Consider the following 21,991-nt stretch of genomic DNA (forward strand, 5'->3'; position numbering starts at 1 on the left):
CAGACAGTGCAAGGCAATCGAAAACTAAAGAAGTGGTTATATCCTGAAAAGGACAACCTACTTGTGCAGTTATCTGAAATGGAACTCTTTCCCAATAGTGAAGACAAAAGGTAGCAGAAAGTCAGTTGGCACAAGATTCAAGAACTTATTTCCCATTAATTTAACTAAATATCGGAAACCCTTCAAGGACACCTAGCTTTTTACTCAGTCTTAACCTTCTTGAACATCCAATTCTTGTCCTTTCCTTTTATCATTCTAAGCACTCAACAGCCAAATGAAAAGACAGTTCATGCATCACATTTCTTCTCACCCATCCAAAGTTTCCATTTTGCTCAACTATAACATTACACCCTCTGAAGATTTTTTCCTGTTAGTCTCAATTTTGGAGCCTTCTGCATCCTAGACACCTGCCAACAGCAAAATATTTCATATATTTTTGAAAAGGTTCACCTTTACTGGATTCAAGGGAACAGGCTGAATGGGTAGAAGTTTCTTTTTCTGAAAGAGCCTCGGTAAACACTCAAGCAAACAGGAGCGGCAGAGGTACCTATGTGCCTGCTTCAGAGACACCAGGTCCTAGCTTATGATAATCATATGACTTTTTTTTTTTTTTTTTTTTAAGATGCATTCTAAAGACAGGAAAGAAAAACAAACCTTGCCTGCTTTTCAGTACTTAGTCTTCCACATGTGCTACTTTTTCACTGATTTAAAAAAAGATTCATTGCTACAACCTGGGAGCAGAAAAAGTACCACATGATTTAGACGACTGTTTACATAAGGAATATAGCGAAGAAATCGTTTACAAACTTCTCAGAGCCTTACGACTACTTACATATAAGTAACTATGGAAAGGACTTGTCAGCAACAAATACATTATAAAAAACAAAATCAATTTAAAGGAGTCAAAAACATTAAGGAGCTAAATTCATTGCATAGTTTATTTGCAACAGACTAGCTAACCAGTTCTAACTGTAATTACATCTGATAAATCAGAAAGAAACAAAAATTAAGTTAGGATTTCCTAATCTGTGACAACAATATGGCAGAAAATTTAAAAATCAAGACCAATTCTAAAGAATCTGCTCCTATCTTTTACTTAAATAAACTATTTTCTCTGTAGAAAAGTTGGAAAGGCTTAAGTTTATTAAAACATAAGCCACAGATGTTTAAGAAAACTGGTGTGAAAGAACAAGTCCAGATGAATTTTGAAACTGCTGCATAGAAAATAATCCACCCGCACTTAGCTGAGTCAGGAGAGAACTGAAAGCAGACGCAGCTACTTATTTCTACTGAGAGTTCTTTGCTTCTCAGCATGCTCCACAATTTTTTCTTCTACATAAAGTCCCTTTCGCTTTCTTACTGCATTCATGTACTTGCGGGCCTGGTTCTCGGAGTCTGCCTTTTCCCCAAAGTGCAAATATTCTTCCTCAGTGGTGGGCACCCAGAATGGGTCACTTGAAATGATCTATAAAAAGAAAGAAAAAAATAAAGTAGTACAAAGGCTTATTGGAACATTTCAGGTAATCTTAATCTCTAAAGTGGGTGATAAGAAAGTTGAGCAGGTAAGAGTTTCCCAGAAAGCCTGCAATTAGCTATTTATGCAGCAAACAAGAGCTAGGTATTGTATACAGTATTTGCCTTAAGTAAAGGAGCATACAACAGCTTTTGAAGTTCAGCTGCATTTATCTGCATATGGACTTTTTAAAAGCAAATATTTAATACAACTGCAAGTTAGCAAACAGAGCCAAATAACCTTTAGAAAATTCACCATTTTCAAGAAGTAATTCCTTATTTAGAACATTGTCTCGCTATGATTTTATCAGAACTTAGTAGAACTGAAGGTTTCTGCTCATTTTTATGCCTCATTTTCTTCAACCCTGATGAAATCCCACAGGCCGGATGAAATCCTTGTTTCTGATGCTACTCTTCAGTAGAGCTGAACTCTTCCCTACTCTTCAGTAGAGCTGCTCTTGCAGCTTAAAGTCTGTGGATCTCCTGCGCCCTCCTCCAGAGGAGATTTCAGATGCAACATGATCAGGAAATAACTGGACAAGTCTTTATCTCCAGTTCATCCTATACACCCAGCACTTTTCAGACTATCAGAGCATGCCAAAGATGTACAGTCATCTCACACATTTTCTAAAAGCTTCCCTCATTTCATCCTGCACAGCAAAGCTACACTTTTAATTCCCCAGGAGGGTCTGAAGAAGTATTTTAGTCTCTGCCATCATGCTATGTAGTATTTACACAAATTCCAGGCTTAATGCTTCTCTAGCTAGCCAAAGATAATCTGTAAAATTTAAATTTGTACAGATTTTATACATTTCTGATTCACTTTGAGATTGTAACTATGTCCTTACACAAGAAAAGGCTATATAAAATCTGCAGACACACACAAATATTAATTCCTATTGAGGAGCTTCACAGGCAAATTTTCTAACAAATTAGTACTGTTGGGAGAAACAGAAGTGCAATCCTCAGAAGAGCTATGAGTTTTTGTTAAATGCTTTTCCCATAGAAGAACAGACACTGAACGGAGGACTGGAGAAAGCCCAGCCTTCCCAGTCTGCAGAAGTCCTCATCACATCCTTACAGGTAATATCATAAAGTTTTTGTGACCATATCAACCCATCAAATGTTTTGCTTTCCCAGTTTATAAAGAATGCTTGTTATAGCACCCTAATGAAGACTACAAACATATGAAGGAGATGATCTTGTAACAGGCAGCAAGCCACTCTCCACTCAGTGATGACAAAAAGGGACATTATTTATGGTGTTTGTGTATTTAAAGGAATAAGGAGTATTTACAGTGTATTTTAGACAGTTAGATCAGGTCTTTATAGGCTCATAAGGAATGATAAGGGATCCTTTACAGAATCAGCAAAAATTAGCCACTGGCCTAGCTGCTTATTTATTATTCAAAACCAGAATAATCTGATGGTGACAATGGCAGCTTTAACTGCAAGCAGCGCAGAATGAAAGTGTGATTACTTCTCCAAAGAGGGCATGACAAAGCGGCAAGACTGCTGCCACTTAACTAGTTAACAAAACTGAGTATTTCTACACGACATCCACAAGGATCTTCTGAAAACAATGACTATTTAAAAAAGAATTACAGATCAAGATTTGCATAGTGGATCATTAGACTAGCATTTTCTCTATTAGTGACCAAGTATTTTCTCTAAAGGTAGCACATAAAACACAATACATTAAAATTAACTAGCGCATGGCAGTGGATACAATTCTTAAATCTGTTGTCACAAACACAATTTTTTAAGTGATAGAAGTGTTCTTTAATAATTCCGCTTAACAATAACTTCAACATCAACTTGGATGATACAATTTTTGTTTAAAGTATGACTATAAGCAAATCACTAGAATTCCACCGTACTAAAATTTTATTTTTATTTATTTATATATATATTTATACACACACACATCGCCCAGTGAAATATATGCGGAAGAATGTGCACTACAGCTCACTGCAGAAATATGAGCCAACTGGAGGTATAAAAAAATAAATAAAAATGAAAAAAACCCACAGTGTTTATAATGAAGCTGGGATTATGTATTTTAAAGGGAGTGAATAGAGTACTTCACATACTGTAAGGGCATTCTTGAGAAAAAGAAATTATTCAGAAGTGAGTTGTTTCATTAAGTGTCATAACCATTCCAACTAACACACCCAAACAACAAAGTCTCAAAAGACTTGTTTACTAACAGCATGCAGAATAATATAGGGAAAACAGCCTTCATTTTCTTTTAGCCTAACAATCCACATGTTAATTATTCAAACAACAAATGCCTGTATCAGAGACGATCTTGCTACCTGAAATAAAAATACAAATACTATGAGCGCTGTTTTAAAAGTGAAAGGCAATAAAGTGTTTACTAAATTCTGCAGTTGAGTAAGTAAATTAATCAAACTTTTCAATAAGATTTGAGTTAGAACAGATTAATTCCAATTCAAGAGGACTTGGAATTTCATGCCTTAATTTGAAGATGATTTATTATTTGCATTTCCGCGGCACCCAGATGGCTCCAACAGCGCTCTGGGTCCTATTGTCTAGCGTATTTCGCAAAATGATGGTATGAAACAGTCTCTGCCTAAGGCAGCCTCATTATGCAGAACAAGGTTGAGAGAGACATCAAAAGCAAACAGAAGGCATCTGCCTAGTTCATCCAAAAGGTCAGGCAGACCTGGGAACAGCGCCATGTCCCTACCAGTATTTCTCCTGTTGGTCCATACTGCCTGATAAGGACAGAAAACAGGGATTTCTTTTGAGCCAAGTATCATCAGTGTGGAAAATGCTTCAATTGGACGAACTGGATGAACAGGAAGAGCAGCCCTATACTGTCCAATGAAGATGAAGATTAGCAAGGAACATTATGGCCAGTCTGAACTCCTTCATAAGAAAGGCCAGTGCTCAGGCACTACCACAGGCAGCTCTTAGCACGCCAACAAAATAGTTATGGAAGAAGCTACTTGTCTAAAAAAGTTTCAGAAGAACTACTGTGCACAATTTCAAAGAGGATACAGACTTCAGTATAGCAGAATCCTTTCTACCTAAATAAAAAGGATACTAGAAAGATACCTCAAGACTTTAAAAACATTCACAGTTCAAATGGTGTCTATCCCTCAGCAGTGGCACAGGCTGTGCAGCTAAAAGGGCACAGCCGATGTGCGTGTTTTGATGTCTGACGCAGCTTTGTCAGAGAGAAATTAGCTCTGCCTTTCAGGTAAATGGCAGAAGTTTGCAGATTTATGTGCAATGTGACCTTGAAAAACTGCTATCTCCAAACTGGGTTTTGGGGAATAGGCTGGATAACGCAGCAGAAGTGCTTCTGCACTGAGCAGAACCAAAGTAATAAATCCTCTGCGCGAGGCCAGTTTGGAGGGCGGCAGTGCACTCCCAGAGCTGTGAAGGCTGGCAGCGGCGCCGAGCACAAGCAGCACCCGAGCACCACCAGGGGAGCCTCTGAACAGAGCCAAGGGGGTACGACATTTTGGGGAGGTGGAGCTGGGGCAAGGAGGAGATGGCAGTCTCAGAAGTGGGCAGGGGCTGATTTTTTTTTGACCATACTCTTCCTGTGATCTTGGATCCAGAAAGACTTATTACCTCAGTAAGTAAGGATATCCTCAAGTACCACACAAAGCGTAACACAGGCACATCCAAGCAGCTGGCTAACTCCTGCGTTTGACGCAAGCAGCTACAGAGCAGGGAAGGCAGTGCTGGCAGCGCGGCCAGTCCCCCATTTCTACCCTACCTCCTCACACGCACACGCCATGCTAGTGCCTGGCAGCTACCCTTTCAGAGTCATTCCTTACTCCCAGGCGAAAGAAAAGGTAGACCCCAGTTGCGTGCAGGATGATGTCTGGCGGCTTCATAAGCAACCTCCACGTCAACAGCTACTCTCCATCATCCTGCAGGAAGAGGGAGTGATGATAGCGCAGGACTAGGGGCTGCCGCTGCCCGTGCTGCACAGAGTGGTCTGAGCACCATCCTGCAGCGCCGATGAGCCATGGGAAGGGCTGAAGCACCTGAAACACCTGCATGAAACACCAGGCTGGGATGAGGACTAAGAGGCAGAGGGTGGGAGTCAGTGTAAGAAACATCTTTCACACGCGTAGTTGGAAGTTGACTCAGAATATGAGGCAGTATTTTACTTTCGTTTTCTTACTCAGTACAGTAAGACTGAATTTGGGTATGAATTTTTAACAAGACTTTTCTTCTCCTCCCCTTAGTGTTATCATATAAATTCTGTTTTCTTTACTTAAGTTCACTAAGTACTAAACTGTGAATTGGACCCAAACACAGCCATTACCAGTTACTTCATAACAGAGAGCACATGATCATCCTAAACATATTTGAATTAAAGTTGTTTTGCTTTATAGATTTTCATGAATCAAACTTCTCGGATTTAGTACTCTGGCTTTTCATTTTTTTTCTTTGCCCCCCTCCTTTTTTTTTGGAAGGAAAATAATGACAAAATGACACTAGCCCTTCAACTGAAAGAATACTTGAAAGTCTCTTCCCTCCCCCCTCCAAATTTCAAGCAAACAAAAACAATGAACAACCATAAATTAGCATCATTGTAAAGCCAAACTGAGATTTTAATACCAACCAATAATGCATATATGGACAAATATGCCACTCAGACCATACTAGGAAAGTATTCCTCCTCCAAGCACATAGCTGAAAAGCAGAACACCTTTCTAAAAATAAGCACGTAAAATTTGAAAGGGTTTTGTTTAATAGTTTTGGAGAACCATGCATATGTATGTCTCTGAATGCAGGAGTGTGTCTGGATGGAAGAGGAAAAGTAGCTTCTCGATACAAAATACAAAAGTAATTAAAACTTAGAGTAACCATTTACGAATTTTTAACTATACACAATTTCTGCAAATAATGTGAAACAGAATAAAAAAGATCAAAGGAAAGAAGGGGAAGAAACAATATATATTTAGTTTTCAAGAATAAATATAAAGACACTGATATGGGAAAAAAATGGTAGGTTCATTTCTGTGATGATCCATAGAACCAGTTTATACAGTCAGAGGGGATTCGTAGATAGCTCAAGCAGACATGGACCTTAGGAACGTCACAGGTTTGGGTTCTTAACATAAGTATACAATATAAAGCACAAATGAGGTAAAAAAAAATCATTGATCTGAGACTTATATTAAGAAGTTTTCTATACATGTATGTTTTTGTAATAGACTTTGAAATATTGGGCTTTCTCTCTTAAAGGACTGTATCTCTTCTGAAGATAGCTTCAAGCTTTCCAGTATATTGAAAGGAACCCTAACATTTCTGGCATATGAAGCAGAACAAACCAACCAATGTACTGCAGCACATTTTGGTAAGTGCAGACTTAAACTGGAGAAATACTCTGAAATCAAAATGATGTCCAACTATTTTAAGTGAATAACAATTTAACACCAGAACTCTTTCTCATAGATCAGGTCTCCTTACACAATTTAACAGCGCAATCAGGGTTTTAGAACATTCTGTTTAACCACGATGTAAGTTTGCAGGAACATCAAGTATCATTGTTCAGCCAAGTGGTGAAAAGCTTCATCCTTACACTCTCAAGGCCAGCTATCTGGTCTTTTTAACTCCTTGCTATTCAAGAACAAGTTTTCCTGTAACTGAGAAGGTCCATTAACTGCTGACATTGTAAGGACTATAACACACTAACCAGGGTTAAGCATGTGGGTTTACACACACATATACACATACACACACTATATAGACATGTATATGTATGCATGTGTGTGCACATAAATATGCATATATACACACACAGGGGTGTACTGTGTTTTATAATCAGGGTAGTAGAGTTTTATAATTGGAGCAATTGATTTCCCAATTCAGCAGGAGTCTTCAGATGTAAGATAATTCAGTAGCAGTGTTTGCTAACACTGCATAAAGCACTGTATTGCCATGGAGAAAATGCCCTATTAGATTCAAAAGAGTTCTCCAAAGCAGGAAACTCAAGAACAGGATTTTCTTTTGTTTTAGAAGTGCATAAATGCTGTCTCTTTAAATATTTTTAGTACTTTTCCCTAGCACATAAGTGCTGTCTCTTTAATAAATATGGAAGAAGAGACAGATGGTCATCACTAGCTGAGAAAGAAGTTCCAAGAGAAACAGCAAGAAAGGGAGCAATAAGAAAAATCATACAAGAAAGAATTCCCCCTTAGTGTCCAGCTGATGTAAACTGAATAGCTGCACATAAAAGAACTGATAGGAACAGAGGAACTGTGCTATGCTAAAAGACCAACTCTTTGATTGTTGGAAACATCTTAGGATCTTGCAGTAGCAGCACAGGCAGTAGAAGAAAAATTTCATTTCCTAACAAGCATCTTTCCACTAACAGCTGAACCTGTGAAGGGGAAGGGAGGAAAGGAGTAACATTAATATTAACACTGTCATTTGTCCCATAAATGACAGCAGACTTAAAGCAAAGATTCTTTTAGGAATCCAGGAATGTGCTAGGAGTGGACATGAAGGAGCAGCAGCAGTGAGGGAACCGCCTTTAGGACACATCTTTGTATCACTCTCAGCTGAACAGGGAATACTCCTACATAAGCTCATGGGAGTTCTTAGCAATGGAAGCGCTGCCTTCCCGAGGCGCCAGGGGTCACATATTGGCAGATCACGCTAGAACTGTATGGAACATCAATCTGGTTACATTCCCTATTTCCATAATCAACTTTTGCCAGTATTATTTCTCTTTTTGGAGAAGGATAATAGTTGATATATAGGCCACAGCAATTTTAGGAGTTCATTAATTATATGCGTTAGCTAACAACATTCTGAACACATGAACTGTAACAAAAGCTGACTAGTACCATGGAAGAAGGAATATCTACAATATACTAAAGAATTTTACAGAAGCTATACGTAACTGTTCTGAAAATAAAGACAAGCCATAGTTATTTTACTAGCATCCAAATTTTCATATTGTTCCGAATACTTTGTGTACCAGCCTGCCTATGTTATAAATAGTTAACCTCTATACCACATCCTGAATAAAAGGAGCTAATTATCACTCTCCCTTTTTACCAGTTGGTTGGGAAAAAGCCATGCCTTGTAGTCAAATCTTGGCTTTACAGAATACTGCCACTTTGCATCCCTATACATCAACTCATGTATTATGGAATTAAATACAATATATGTTCTTCTCAAGATCATTAGTATATACTTTCATATAAGCATCTAAAAGAAAGTATAAAAATAGACTGCTGACTTCAATAACTAACTTGGAAAAAAAAATCTCTAATTTTTTTTCTCCCCATTTCTTAGAAGTATTTTCCCTCAAAAGCTCTTGATTATGAATTACAAGTTTTGAAAAAAATACTATTAAAAAGGAGTGAGAGAGGAGCTATGAAGCCAGTGGCGGAGTTCATTTATTCCCTTTCCATTAGCCATCTTGCAAAAGCCTCAAAAGTCCAAAAAAGTATCAAAGACATAACATTTAATTTCCTTTCAGACACAGCAGGTTTAAAGGGGATAAGGGATAATTCTTATTGCTCAAGTTTTGACATTTAGCTTACAGGACTGTATTGGGGTGTAGATTCCCTAGAAAATAAAGGGAGCCTCCAAAAGCATTTCAGAAGCATTCAGAGATTCCATTCACTACATATGAAGGTGATGGCCGAGGCCCTAATACGCACAAAGTCAGACATATCTTCTCTTCCAATAAATACCATAATAATGAACATTTGCATAGTACCTTTCCCAATTCTAAGTGTTATGAAGAAAGTATAGTTTGGCTCAAGAGCATCATCCTTGTTTGTGTCTCAGTCTGTGACAGACCAGCTTTAGCCCTGTCTTCAGTCAGTAGCTACAAACAGGGATTAGGGAACTACAAAGAAAAAAGGAGGCCTGTGGCTTTACGATTACATTTTTTCCTATTATTTAAGAAACACGCATTGAGAGGGAAAATTAAAGCCATATCATTGTCACTTTTATTTGCTATTTTAATTAGCTCCGTATGTTCTGGCTAATATAAAGAGCCTTTCGTAGTTGAAAGGTTCCAAGTTACTCCTCGAATTCATTTACATGCCCAAACTGTCACTGGCACAATGATGCATGCAAAGCTACAGTTCAGCCTAGTACAGATTCACAGAATCTCAGAGACTTCATTACCTTTGCCTGCTTCCTGTTTAATGGAGGCCTAAATCTCATCCAGCAAGCTCTATGTTCAGCCCTCAACTTCTGTTTGAGTGTAACAGGGCTTAGAATCAGGAGTGAGTGATTTAAAAAAAAAATCAAGAATATAAAACTTCCAGCGATTTAGAAGGCATCATACTCTTACTGCATATTACATGCAATCCTTCTGCCTTTACCTTTCTCTAGAGCCTTACAGTACATTCCAGAGACCACTCTATTCGAAAGAAATACTCAAAAATGATTCAAATAAAGATATGTGCTTATGGTTTCTCCCCCCATTCCTTCCCCCCAAAGAATAAAAGTGTGTCTAATAGGCAATCATAACCCAATTTAAAAGATGTGCATTAACAAGAACGCAATCAATTTTACAACTTTTAACCCGTAGAGGTCTTGGACAATTTCTGCAGTTGCTGAGAATTCAGTCCGTATCCGAACAGAGCCATGTGCATACTTTTACTATAACACAGATCTCCCAAATGGAATTACAGAGTTCCATTATTCTAAGCATTGTGCAATCACAAATATCTTTTTGCTCAAAGGAGCTTATGATTAAGATAAAATAGCATGACTGAGTGCAACAAATAACTGCAAAGAATCAGGATAGGACAAAAGAAACCAGCTCAGGCAAAAAAAAAAAAAATACATTAAATGAATATGCATTATTAATTTAAGGATAAAAAAAACAAGCAGGTCATAATTGCCCCAAAGCTATGTATTTTAAACCTGAGAATTCAGAAGAAAGTTTAGACCGAAATCTAAGAAAGTATGGCAGAGTAAACCAAATACACTTATTTGTTTAGGGATATCATAAAGAAAAATAATTTGGCCTAATCTGGGACCAAACTGAAAGATCCTGTTAATTGTTATTTGGTGTCATTCACCCACTACAGGTAGGAATAAATTGTTCAAGCATGAATTGTTTAAATATAAAGAAGAAACACAAAAAAAATGAACAAAAAAGTAGTAACAGGACAGACCTCAATACATGTACTGCTCCATCCCCTGGGACTTGAGTGATCTGAACTATACAAAACATATTCATTAACTGGATAGGAAAAAATGGTGTTTAATTTCCTCTGAGACCAAAATGGCTCCATTTAAAGGTAGTCTCTATCACTGGCCTTCCTGTATGCATAATCTATAAATCATATTAATTAAATACAAGAATGAAAAACTGATTTAATTCCAAACTGATGCCTTCAAACATACTTTAGGTATATGATTTCAATGAAATTTAACTAATTGAAAAGAAGTTAAATTCAAAAAGGTGTCTATTTCACCATCTGTAAAATGAGGATAAAATGAGGACAGAAGAAATCTGTGTAAAGAAATTCATGTCTCAGGTACCCAGCTAATAAGTCAAGCACACTGAGAAAAGACCATGAACACAGACTTAATTCAGAATTTCATGGAAGGGTTTGGATAGTATGTAGTTAATAAGGCAGTAACCTTACACTCAGTAACATAGGAAATGCAAAAGAAAACCAAGTAGCTACCACATTCCCTTTCAGTCTTTAGCACTAAGGAAAAAACAGCATGAGATTACACCGAGTTCACATCATATTATGTTATGCAACGATACACTAAATAATTGGGATTCATACAAATGCTGGTATTTATCATGTATATACCAAATACCAAGAAATTTCATCAGTAACATAATACTGTTAGGGCTAAAACTTGATGAAATCTGGTAGGTTTTTGTTTTAAGCAGAGGGAGAGAAGCAGAGAAGAAGAAAGAGAAAAGCTCTACAAATGTCTCATTTGAGACACAAACAGTTATTTTTCTGGCTTCTCTGTCACACCACCAGTAGAGATTCTGAAATGGTACTTATTTAGCAATTCTGCTGATGATGTGCAAGTAAAATCCACTCCCTCTGCCATCGCTGCACAGAGCCAACATTGCTAGTAGCTTAGTAAAAGGCTTTTTTTTGTCAGAAAAATATGTGAACATGACTTTCAATGTGACAAAAGAAACAATCCTTCCCACTGACAGATTTGACAGGTGAAAAGGTGACTAGCTTACACAATCGCTTTTCCTACTACCACTACGTTTTAAACACACTAGTTACAACTAAAATCTCTCCTGAGTGTTAATTTTAGAAAAAGTTGCCAGTTGTTCAAATCTCTCTGTGGCCCACAAATACAGTTCTTGCTGCCTTTTCCATATTACTCATTAAGGGATTCTGACTCTGGACTTGAGAACAGCTTTAAAAAAATTAATACTACAGAGAGAAGTTCTATTCAAATCACTTCTTCCATATTCTCATGGGCAATCTCAAGTCTGATTCCAGACTTGATTTTCCATCATAAATGAGCTGGAGATGCTCAGTTCTCTACTGGACCTTTTAAATGATTGGGGGGGGGGGGGGGGGGAGGAAAGGCACCCAAATTAACAAATATTCTTCACCCATAATTTATCGTTATTACTACAGACCACCAGAAGTTTGGCCAGATAAGAACCATACAGGATAAACATCAAAAGCATCACACATTTTATATATATATATTTTATATTTACTAAACTGACTGAATACTGCAGGCTTTCAGTACCTCTCATAACCAGATGTGTAATGTAGTTATAAAAAAAAGGCCAAATTATTGTCATATTTCTTCTGCCTTGCAAAATAAATTATCACATCAATCAAGTTCAGAAAAATCATATGAAAAGTAATAAGTATGACCTCACTTGATAAAAAACAGTGCTTGCCTAAAACCAGCCGGCTCACATTTGCAACTTCGGCTAGTGCGTGGAAGTGAGTAGAAATGCATGCAATGCCAGACATCGCAGCTCAGGTTAGAAGAACTATGCATATCTGTAATTACATGCAAACATTTTCCTGTGTGAAAGTGATAAAAGTGACAGTGACACCATAAACACCTAGGTCTGCAAGTAGAGAGGAAGGTCATGGAGGCAACAGGTTTAAGTTTCTGTTTAATATTGGAGCACAGCAGTCGCAAATCCTAAGGAAACTGGCACAGAACAAGTTAGCTGGAATTAATGTCCTCTGAGTGATATTTCTTTAGGGCACTGATAGCAGAGACAGTTCAGACAAAAGACCAGTTAAGCCAAAAAACCTTGCCAGCTGCACTTCAGGTGAGTGCATCCAAAATTGAAAAAAATACTTTATGTAATATTGCCAACACTCTTTGGTTTGAAGTACCTGATCTGTTACTGACTTACACCCAAATCCCCATACTCCAAAAAGTTCTTGTTGTACATATTTTTTTTTCATGTATGCACTGTCTGTGGATTTGGTAGGTTTTGTCTTTTCTATTCAATGTATTTTTTTCCTATTTGACTTATTTTTAATTCTTTGACTCTGCCATCATTCTCCCGTTTCCTGGTTCTCTGTGAAGTCAGACTTACCAATCTTTTTACACCTTCATTGTCTCTACAATTCACTGCATGACCTGACTTCAACTCTAAGTGCCATAAGAGGGTGAAATGAGTCAGTATTAATATTCAGGGAGGAGGGCAACGTCCCCAGTCCATTGCACTTTGTAATGCCAGTAAGGTAGCATCACCAAAGACGACAAAACGTACTTTCCTAATCGTACTGTTTCAAGGATTCCCAACTCTTTCGATAGCACATGACTCAAAAGTGGTTTGCAGGGATCCTCCTCCTTTTCCATTAGCATTCCTATAAAATTCCTGAGGCAGTTACAGCAATAACTAGCAGAGAAATACTGCTAGGGAAGTATCTAACAAATATTACCTATTATTAGGGTAAATTAGCCACAGGAAACGAGGTGGAATCCTCACCATGTGAAAAACCAGCACATACTTCAAAGAGAATTAGTGGTAAACAGACCACAGCTGGCAGCCATACAGAGTATTACCAGCATGAAAAATCTGTAGTTGTTTGTACTCAGAGACTTGACATTTAAGGTCACAAAATAAATTAGAAGATCAAACGATAAAAATAAGACTTTCTCATCCATTTACTGAAGTTTCTATGGTCCTAACATCAAATAAAAAAACACCTGACTAAAAAAATCTAGAGTTCAACTATTTAAAAAAAAAAAAGTTGAAAAGCTTATACTCACTGACTCTTACCCTTGAACCCATTTTAACCTCCTTTGATGGAGTCTTCTGAAGAGTCCTACAACGCAGTTTTGTTTCTCTTGAACAAGGAACAGTGATTTAAAGGTTTTCCTCCTCTGCCTTCAAAATGTGCCTTCCTATCCACATTATAGGAACCAAAGAGAGCACAGCTCTCAGCAGATGACATCTCTTATCAGGTCCCCACCTGCGCATCCTCTACATCTCCACTTTTACCTCTCTGATTCTTTAAGTGACAAAGATATCCAAAGGGAACGATTCTGAAAACACCTCCACTTACTATCACCAGATCTAGCTTTGAAAGATTAAAATCAACTCCCTTTACGTTTAATTATGGAAATATATGTTGTCTTGGAGTATGTAAGTACAAAACAATACCTACCTAAATGTCTGCTAATCACGGAAAGGTTAACTTCCACATACATAGAGAAATTTGTTGTTATATTTTCTGTTAATGATTTTTCCCCCCGCTGCCCTGCCCAAGAAGTTTACCAGCAATCTATTAAAAAAGTCATATATAATTCAGAAAAACACAATTTTTGAAGAATCAATTTCATTTCTGAAGCACTTACTTTATACTGGGGAAAAAACAGAACAACAACAAAAAAAAACCCCAAAGCATCCAAACAAAATAAAAATAATGTTTTTCTGAACTGCACATTTATAAAAGCAAAAAAAAAAAAAAAAAAAAAAAAAGGACTAATATAAAGCTACTTTTTCCTCTTCCTTTCAAAAAGGAATTATCAAATGTCTTGACCAATACTTAACCTCTTCCCCTTATTATTCCAGTCTGCCACATCTACAGGAAATAGATCACCAAAACAGATGCAGTGAATAGATATTTTTACCTCCCAGTGGCTGAACACCAGCTGCGGACTGGCCAGGCCACTAGTTCTCTTCCTGATTTCATCAGCAAAACCAAAGCTTTCTGCTACTGGCAGGACTGCCTTAATAATAAACACATCCGTCCCCTCTTTCATCTCCTCTTGTAACACTCTGCCTTCTCTTTTCGACAAGACAGCATACACACGACCTGCAAAGACACAATTCTGATTAGCTTACCTATATATTTATATTCTGCTTCCTAAAAACAAACACGTAAATATTTATTTAGGAAGTTTCAGAATTAAGTAAAATATATTGTTTCTCTGGCTCAAATTCTTCCCTGAAAAAGCATAATTGGATTAATTAAAGTCATACAAGCAATATATTATGCCAGTAAAACGTGCAGAACCATAGCACTAACATACATAATAAGTGATTACTAGTGTGTGGATTTAGATAATGCTTGCACTATATGTATTTTACAGTATCATACAGCTATTTTTAAAGGCCCTTTGCCAGATTACGTGCCTAACTTGCTTTACTTCATACAACCAAATATTTAAGAAACATAGCCAGTTAAGAACATTACTAAGAAATATTACTGAATTTCAGAACTTGTACCTTAAGTACCTTTAAAAGTTTATATGGATCTAAATATCTCTATATGGTAGTGTCCCAAATACAGCAGTGCTATTCTAATCACAGAAAACTTGTTTAGCTGAAATACTGCACATATATTAACGTGTTTGATTAGTCTTTTAATTAATTCAGCCTTATGTTTTTAGTGGATCATTTTTATTTTCCTTTATCAAATTAATATATCCAGTCCATTGAAGTACACTGTAGATGTCGTGAAAGTAGCTGTGAAAGCACCTATGGTCAGCTTTACAGCACGCATTACATTAAATTTGTATTTAAAATATCTTTGCATATTTATGTGATAATGAAGTATTCTACAGACAAAAACTAGCAAATATATTTGTACTGATCAAGCTGATATAAGCACAAATAAACCCATATGTTGAAAAAAATATTTTAGAAATGTCTTCATTTTAAAAAATGTGAAGAATTAATAAGATTAGGTGTACAAATTAATTTTAAAGGTACCTTATAGTGAAGAACAAGTTTATACCAGTATCTAAGAGGGTTAAATATTTTAAATTATATTGGAATGAAAAAACATGGTTGTATACTGCTAGCTTTTAAACAGCTGGGCAAAACCAACTCTTACTGGAAATAATCAGAGAAACACCACTAATTCATAATACCTGTCACCAGTTCTGTCTTGAAGAAAGATATTCACTTGCTACTATAGCCACACACGTTGATTTGCATACACACTGTAAACCTTTGGGGGATACCAGAGGAGGTGCTGGAATGGGTTTATTGCAAAGGCAGAATCGGGGCCTTTGGTCAGGAAAGTCAGCGCGAGCACCCAGACGGTACAGCTGCATCTTCCCGTCAGAGGCAGGTAACGAAGCCCCAGCTCAGTCCCCACCTTCTCCAAGTTTGTAGTTTTCTAATAAAACACGGATTGAACAATTCTTTCCACCATCACTAATAATTTTATCTGCTCAAGCCATTACTGGGACCTGCTCACTGGTCCTCTGACTGAGCTGCACCTTTACTATGCATATAACAGTCATCTTATTGCTTGTAAGAAATTGAGGAAATACTTAAGAGTCTAAATTTAAAAATCAAACAAAGATTAAGGCATTCTGAAGATAACTTTGCCATGCACATATAGGTTTTGTTAGCATAAACTAAACAATTTCAAGTCTAAAGAGACTTCAGTGAGTGCAGGAAATTTTCAATATAAAAGGGTCATATCTCCGTACAGCTCACAACTACTGGTTTATTGTTCATGCATTTACTGCTTTAAAATGCAAGCTGAAGCATACACACCGCACAAGGGTATCACGTCAAGGTCACTGTACTTATTAATACTACCATACAGTATATATTAAAGCTATTTGTTAAAACAAGTCCAAACAAAATCACTTTATAGGTTATTAACATTATAATTCAAATTATTTACCAATTGTGTTAAGTAGGACTCATGAAACTTTACACATGTATTAGTGAGATACTAGCAGTAACATTAATCACAAAGCATTTGAGATGCACATATTTTCTGGCCATAATTCATTGAAGACAGTTCTTCCAAAGCACAAAAGCCAGAAAACAATTTATTTAGCTTACTAAGTGGTTTCCATTTCATCCAAGTAGTCTGGAATACTGTCTCAGTTACTGCTATCACAAAAAAATTATACGAAGTCTTCAGTTTCCCCCCTAGGGGCAGGCTGCAGCACACTGAAGAAACTCCCGTTCTACCTCTGCACTAGGGCTAAAAGGCCCTTCACGTTCAAAATAGCCAACAAAATATTTTGAAACAATGACAGGACTTCAAAAATAGCTTGGTGTTGCAGCATACATAATAACGGTATGCATAATAGACTCATTTTAAAGATAAACATTTTAAGGAGCTGAAATGAATGCAAGGCCTGTTTACCACTTTACCGCACTGCAGCATTCTTCAAGATGGGTAAGTCAAGTGAAAATACTACACAACTTCTGTATTCCCTGCACACTACAAAGATCCAGCTTCACACTGGAGAGGAATATTGTCAAAGGACAACAGGAGCACTGTTTGCAAGAGCCTAAAATTAATACAACAACATTACCAATAAAATTAAGAAATAGGGAAGGAGGGACTATTCTTCTCTTTTGGAAGCTGCATACTTTACTTATACAATACAGCTAGAGATAATACTATGAAGTGATGTGACTTTTACCCTAAAATGCTATGAGCTGGAATTCTAAGGAGATATATATATATATCCTTATATATATACACATATATACACACATATACATACATGTATGTATGTGTATATATGCATATATAAAAATATAAAACAACATAAAAATTGCTATCAAAATCCGAAAACACAAGCCACAAAGCAGTCTGGTAAAATCCTTTCCCAGCTAAGTTTCACTCACATCAAAGTTAAATGACAGTCTTGCTATAAGCCTCCAGAACAGAAAAGGGAGATGGTAAGGAGAAGAGCTCAAAATGTAGGAATATCAACAGGCAAAGGCTAAATAATCATGAAACGTGATACTGGTTCAGAAGGTTCTTCAGCTTTCAGCAGTTTACACAAAAGAAAGAACTTCCATTTTTACATACTCCTGCTTTATGGAGTTTTCCAGGGGAAGGACTGAAGGAATGAGGTACTCAAAGCATAACCTCCTGGAACATATCAGGTGGATATGGGATCCAAGTCTAATTACTCTATATCAAGGCACACTCCACTGGACACATAAGTTTTAGCACATTTCTACATTCTTTTCTCCTTGCCCTTCTCTTCAGCCCCAGTTCAGCTTATTTTCACCGTCGGAAAAGCCTGATAGAAAAACTTTATGCACTGAGACAACTACTACAGACTAACAAGCTTTCTATGGTATCTTAGGAACAAGCAGATAATGTTGTGATATACTAAACTCAAGCTGGGCATCAACATATGGAGGGCCAACTGAAATAATTCAAGTTACAGAAGCCAGTGGTTTATCATTTGTCAACAGACATGCCTTACCCCGCGGAGGGCACACACACGCTTCGCTTGCCCCAGGCAGGAGGCAATTTATTTGCTTAAGCTTCTATAACAAACAATAAATTAATTTGTAATGAACTAAGCGCATGTCCATGATTATTATCACACAGCTCACATTCATTAAACTGGCATAATTTGCTTGCATGTCTGAATCCTAACTTACACTCATTAAAAAAATAAATACGTATTTATACATATATATACATATACACATCAGAAAGCAGTGTTAACATGCTTGCTTAAATTCTTACATAGTCAGAGATGTTGTGGTAATGCAAAACACTACAAAGCTTTATTTTGATGATCATTCTTACAGATTAAACAAAGACAGTTTTAAAAAATGCAGAAGTATGCCATAATAAGTTGCAACTTGAGGTAATATATGCTAATAAATTTACTGCAGGCCTCCTTAACAGGCTTACTAAAGCACACCTCCAGAGCAGAACAGGGTCACACAGCTCTACAAAACAGTTGCTCAATCTAAAGCATTTTTTTTGTTCATGCTTTAAGGCATGAATTTTGCTCTTCAAACCATTTTTTTCCCCCTATAACTGCTATCAGTACACTTATGTTCGTGACAGCGTATGTTTTGACAAAAATAACCGAATCTTTCGCTATTGCATGTGGGGTATACTATAATTTCTGTCATAAGTAGTGCTGTCAAAGTAAATTTGGTGATGGCTTAAACACAATGGAATGTTAGTTTTAACTAAAACCTCAGTGTATTGGACCAGATTCATGGAAAACTCCGAGAACAAATATTAGGGTGAGTTAAGTGGTGTTTTAAGTAGGTCATAAAAACAAGTTTAAGTAGGTGTAAGCGGTAAGGTAATATTAGCGACACAAATTTGGTATGCACTGGGTTTGCAAGTGAGTATCTTGCATACCAGAAGGATATGGAGACTAGCAGAAAGACCTTACAGCTGGACAGTAACAATAATTTAAGACTCTTTTTTCTTCATTTTAATTCTACATTGATTATATTAACTTAAAACATCTTGAAGTGGGATATATTAGCCAAGACTACTGAAGGGAAAAAAAAAACCCACACATACACACACACTCCCCAAAATGCTTTCCTCATCCTTTTTTCCTGGAATTACTATTTAAATTATGAAGCATAATATTGATATTTATCTACTGAAGTTGCTACTACATAAATCTCATTGGAAAGTAACATTTTGCATCTTTGCACTTCCAAAAGGGTTTTATATATTCTTCCTTATACTCGTGTTTCAGATAAGCAAGAAGAATGCTAAATTTGCATTCTGAATAATACAGATACTACAGCCTGAGAAACATGGTACACACCTGTTGGAGAACGATAAAGTACTTCTGCAAAGTTTTAATCAAGTTATACTTTTTGATCCAGTCTAATTTATAAAACTCATGTTTTAACTTGGAAAGCAAACTCTTGATACAGGCTTATTTTGTCTGTCTTACCTAAAACTTCTGCAGTAGCCATTATTTCACATGTGTACATGGCTGCCATAAGCCTCTGTGGTTTTGCCTGCAAAGCGTAACGACAAGCTTCTTTCATGGTGGCAATCAGTTGTCCAGAGAAGGGACCATAACAATCTGCAAGTAAAACTTCTGCCTTGTGTTTACTAGCTTTCTCAGGTGATCTTGGAACACTTTGATTGCTGTCTTGGTGTTTATCTTCACTGCAAACTTCAGCCATGTAACTACTACTTAGAGAAACAGTATCTTCATTTGGTTCATGTTCTAGGGCATCACATTCCCCTGAATCCTGACTACTTGCTGACAGTACCTCTCCAACTTTACCCGTTTCCCATTTTTCCACCATAAAACAAACACCCATGAGAGGTTCTTCACACATGGGACCAGAAAGTGTAGCCAGCTGAAATCCACTTATTATGCTGTTGTCAAAATCCCTGTATTTACTTGCTTCTTTCACAGCATTCTCAAGGCACTGCCACACAGACTTTTTATAACCTTCAAATTTGTATAATAAAATATTAGGTCCACACTTCCGTGGTCCAAATGACCAGATCTGATCAACAGCATTTCTCCACTTTCTTCCCTGCAAACTTTGCTCTAGCTTTTGTTTAAATTCCTTAATCCTATCAATAGTCTTCTGATTTATCTCATGGGTTTTTTTATCCTCATTCAGAGATGTATTGAGTTGTTCCATAGTTCGAATTAAGTCACTGTTTTCTTCAAGAAGTCGAGTCACCTCCTCAGGAAGCGGCACTGCTCTTACACTGAGAGTAGCATGTTTATTTGGAGTAGATATTGTAACGAGCCCATCTGAGTCAACCTCAACTCCTTCAGGAATTTTATTTTGGTCCTCTTTTGTTTGGTGTATGACTGCAACTTTCTGCTGTCTTCCTATTTCTTCATTCACCATATCAACTTTTGGAGGTCTTGTTATTGTCTCTCGGAACGGAATAATAGGTGCTGAAACACTAATCTCTATCTTCGCAAACCTACAAAATAAAGTTTTAGAATTAGTTTAAAACTGGGGGCAGTGGAGGCCTCAACATGGAGCAAACATTCATTAATTAAATTTGATTGCAACACAGATTACTAGATTATGCATTTCAAACTCACAAGCTCTTAAAAAGGTAATGTACTTCCAAAAAGAGGCATGGCTTCTTATGTCTTCAGAAAGATTTGGAAAGGAACAGAAGGAGGGAAAAAAAGAAACATCATTATGCCACTGTATAAATCACTGGTTCACCCATATCTTGAATAATATATGCTGTTCTTGTTCTCTCCTCTCAAAAGGGTACAACAGAACTCGAAAGATCAAGAATAAGGATGATCAAAGACATGACAGTACAAGTAGTCTTCAGATGCTTCAAGGATATGACAGAAGTCTATAAAATGATGAGGGGCATGGGGAAGGTTGATAGCAATTAACTGATAAGCGAACCACAACAGGCTCCTGAATTCCCCAGACTGAAAATGATCAAGGCCTGGAAAAGTAGTAGCAGAGATTTTACATATGCTTACTTTGTTTTTACTCTTCCCCAGACATCTGCTTTAGGCCACACTGATGGAGGCAAGATAGTGAGCTAGATCTGAACTAGCTGATCTGAACCAGTACAGCTGTTCTTACAGCGAGATGTTCTGAAAAAATGAAACATGGGGTAAGCCAAGGAGGTTTCTGTAAATAAGTATGGAGCCATGGTTTTAAAACATTCTGGGTTCAGATAAAGAGAATTACACTCTCTACAGCTGTTACAGAAAGCTGACACATCCCTTTCCTCCATACTTCTGGCACATCAGATTCAAATTAGACCACTGAAGAGGCACAATATTGTGCTGTCCATGTGCATGAAACCAGCAGCGCAGCACGGAAGCAGAAGGAGGACTAATGAAGGAAAAAGCCCCTGGTGAATTTATATTGTGATTAGCCAGTGGAAGCCTCAGCCGCTATTCTTCTTGCAAAAGTAAAATATCAGTCACAATTGCGATCTTGTTCAGAATGTAAACATACAAGACACTGTTCTAAAGGGAGAAGTCAATGACTGTCTACATTAAAAAAGTTGGACTGAGGAAGGGAATGACTTAAGTGAAATAGCTACTCCTAAGTAATGCCATATAGGGACACATTCTTTATGGATTTATGTCAGATTAACAGAACTATCCAAACATGCCATCACGTATGAGTAGTTAAACTCAAATAGGCGGTCTTGACTAGTTCCATGCATAGACATGTCATCAGTTACAGGTTTTTCTCTGCTTTAGGACAAAAAACAATCCCTTTCCCTAACGTATCTCAAGTAGCTTTAAATTGTATAGTAGCTTTAATGAAAATGAAGTTTTTTGATTTT

At 37.1% G+C, this 21,991-nt stretch overlaps 1 protein-coding gene across 5 annotated transcripts in view; it reads right to left on the reverse strand.

Moving 5' to 3' along the window:
* The window catches only part of EFL1 (elongation factor like GTPase 1), a 107,115-nt gene that overhangs the window by 13,391 nt on the left and 71,733 nt on the right, over positions 1 to 21,991 (reverse strand). For all 5 annotated transcript variants that reach the window (XR_010885750.1, XR_010885751.1, XM_067305760.1 and 2 more), the window contains exons 18-20: positions 19,632 to 20,638; positions 14,598 to 14,782; positions 1,361 to 1,465 (exon numbers count right to left, since the gene is read on the reverse strand). Coding sequence is in view for 3 of the 5 variants with exons in the window: in XM_067305760.1 (XP_067161861.1) it covers positions 1,361 to 1,465; positions 14,598 to 14,782; positions 19,632 to 20,638 (1,297 nt within the window). In the remaining 2 variants the exon portion in view is untranslated. The remainder of the gene's footprint in view (positions 1 to 1,360; positions 1,466 to 14,597; positions 14,783 to 19,631; positions 20,639 to 21,991) is intronic.

This window comes from Apteryx mantelli, chromosome 15, assembly GCF_036417845.1.
Source record: "Apteryx mantelli isolate bAptMan1 chromosome 15, bAptMan1.hap1, whole genome shotgun sequence".
In the NCBI taxonomy this organism is placed as follows: Eukaryota; Metazoa; Chordata; class Aves; order Apterygiformes; family Apterygidae; genus Apteryx; species Apteryx mantelli.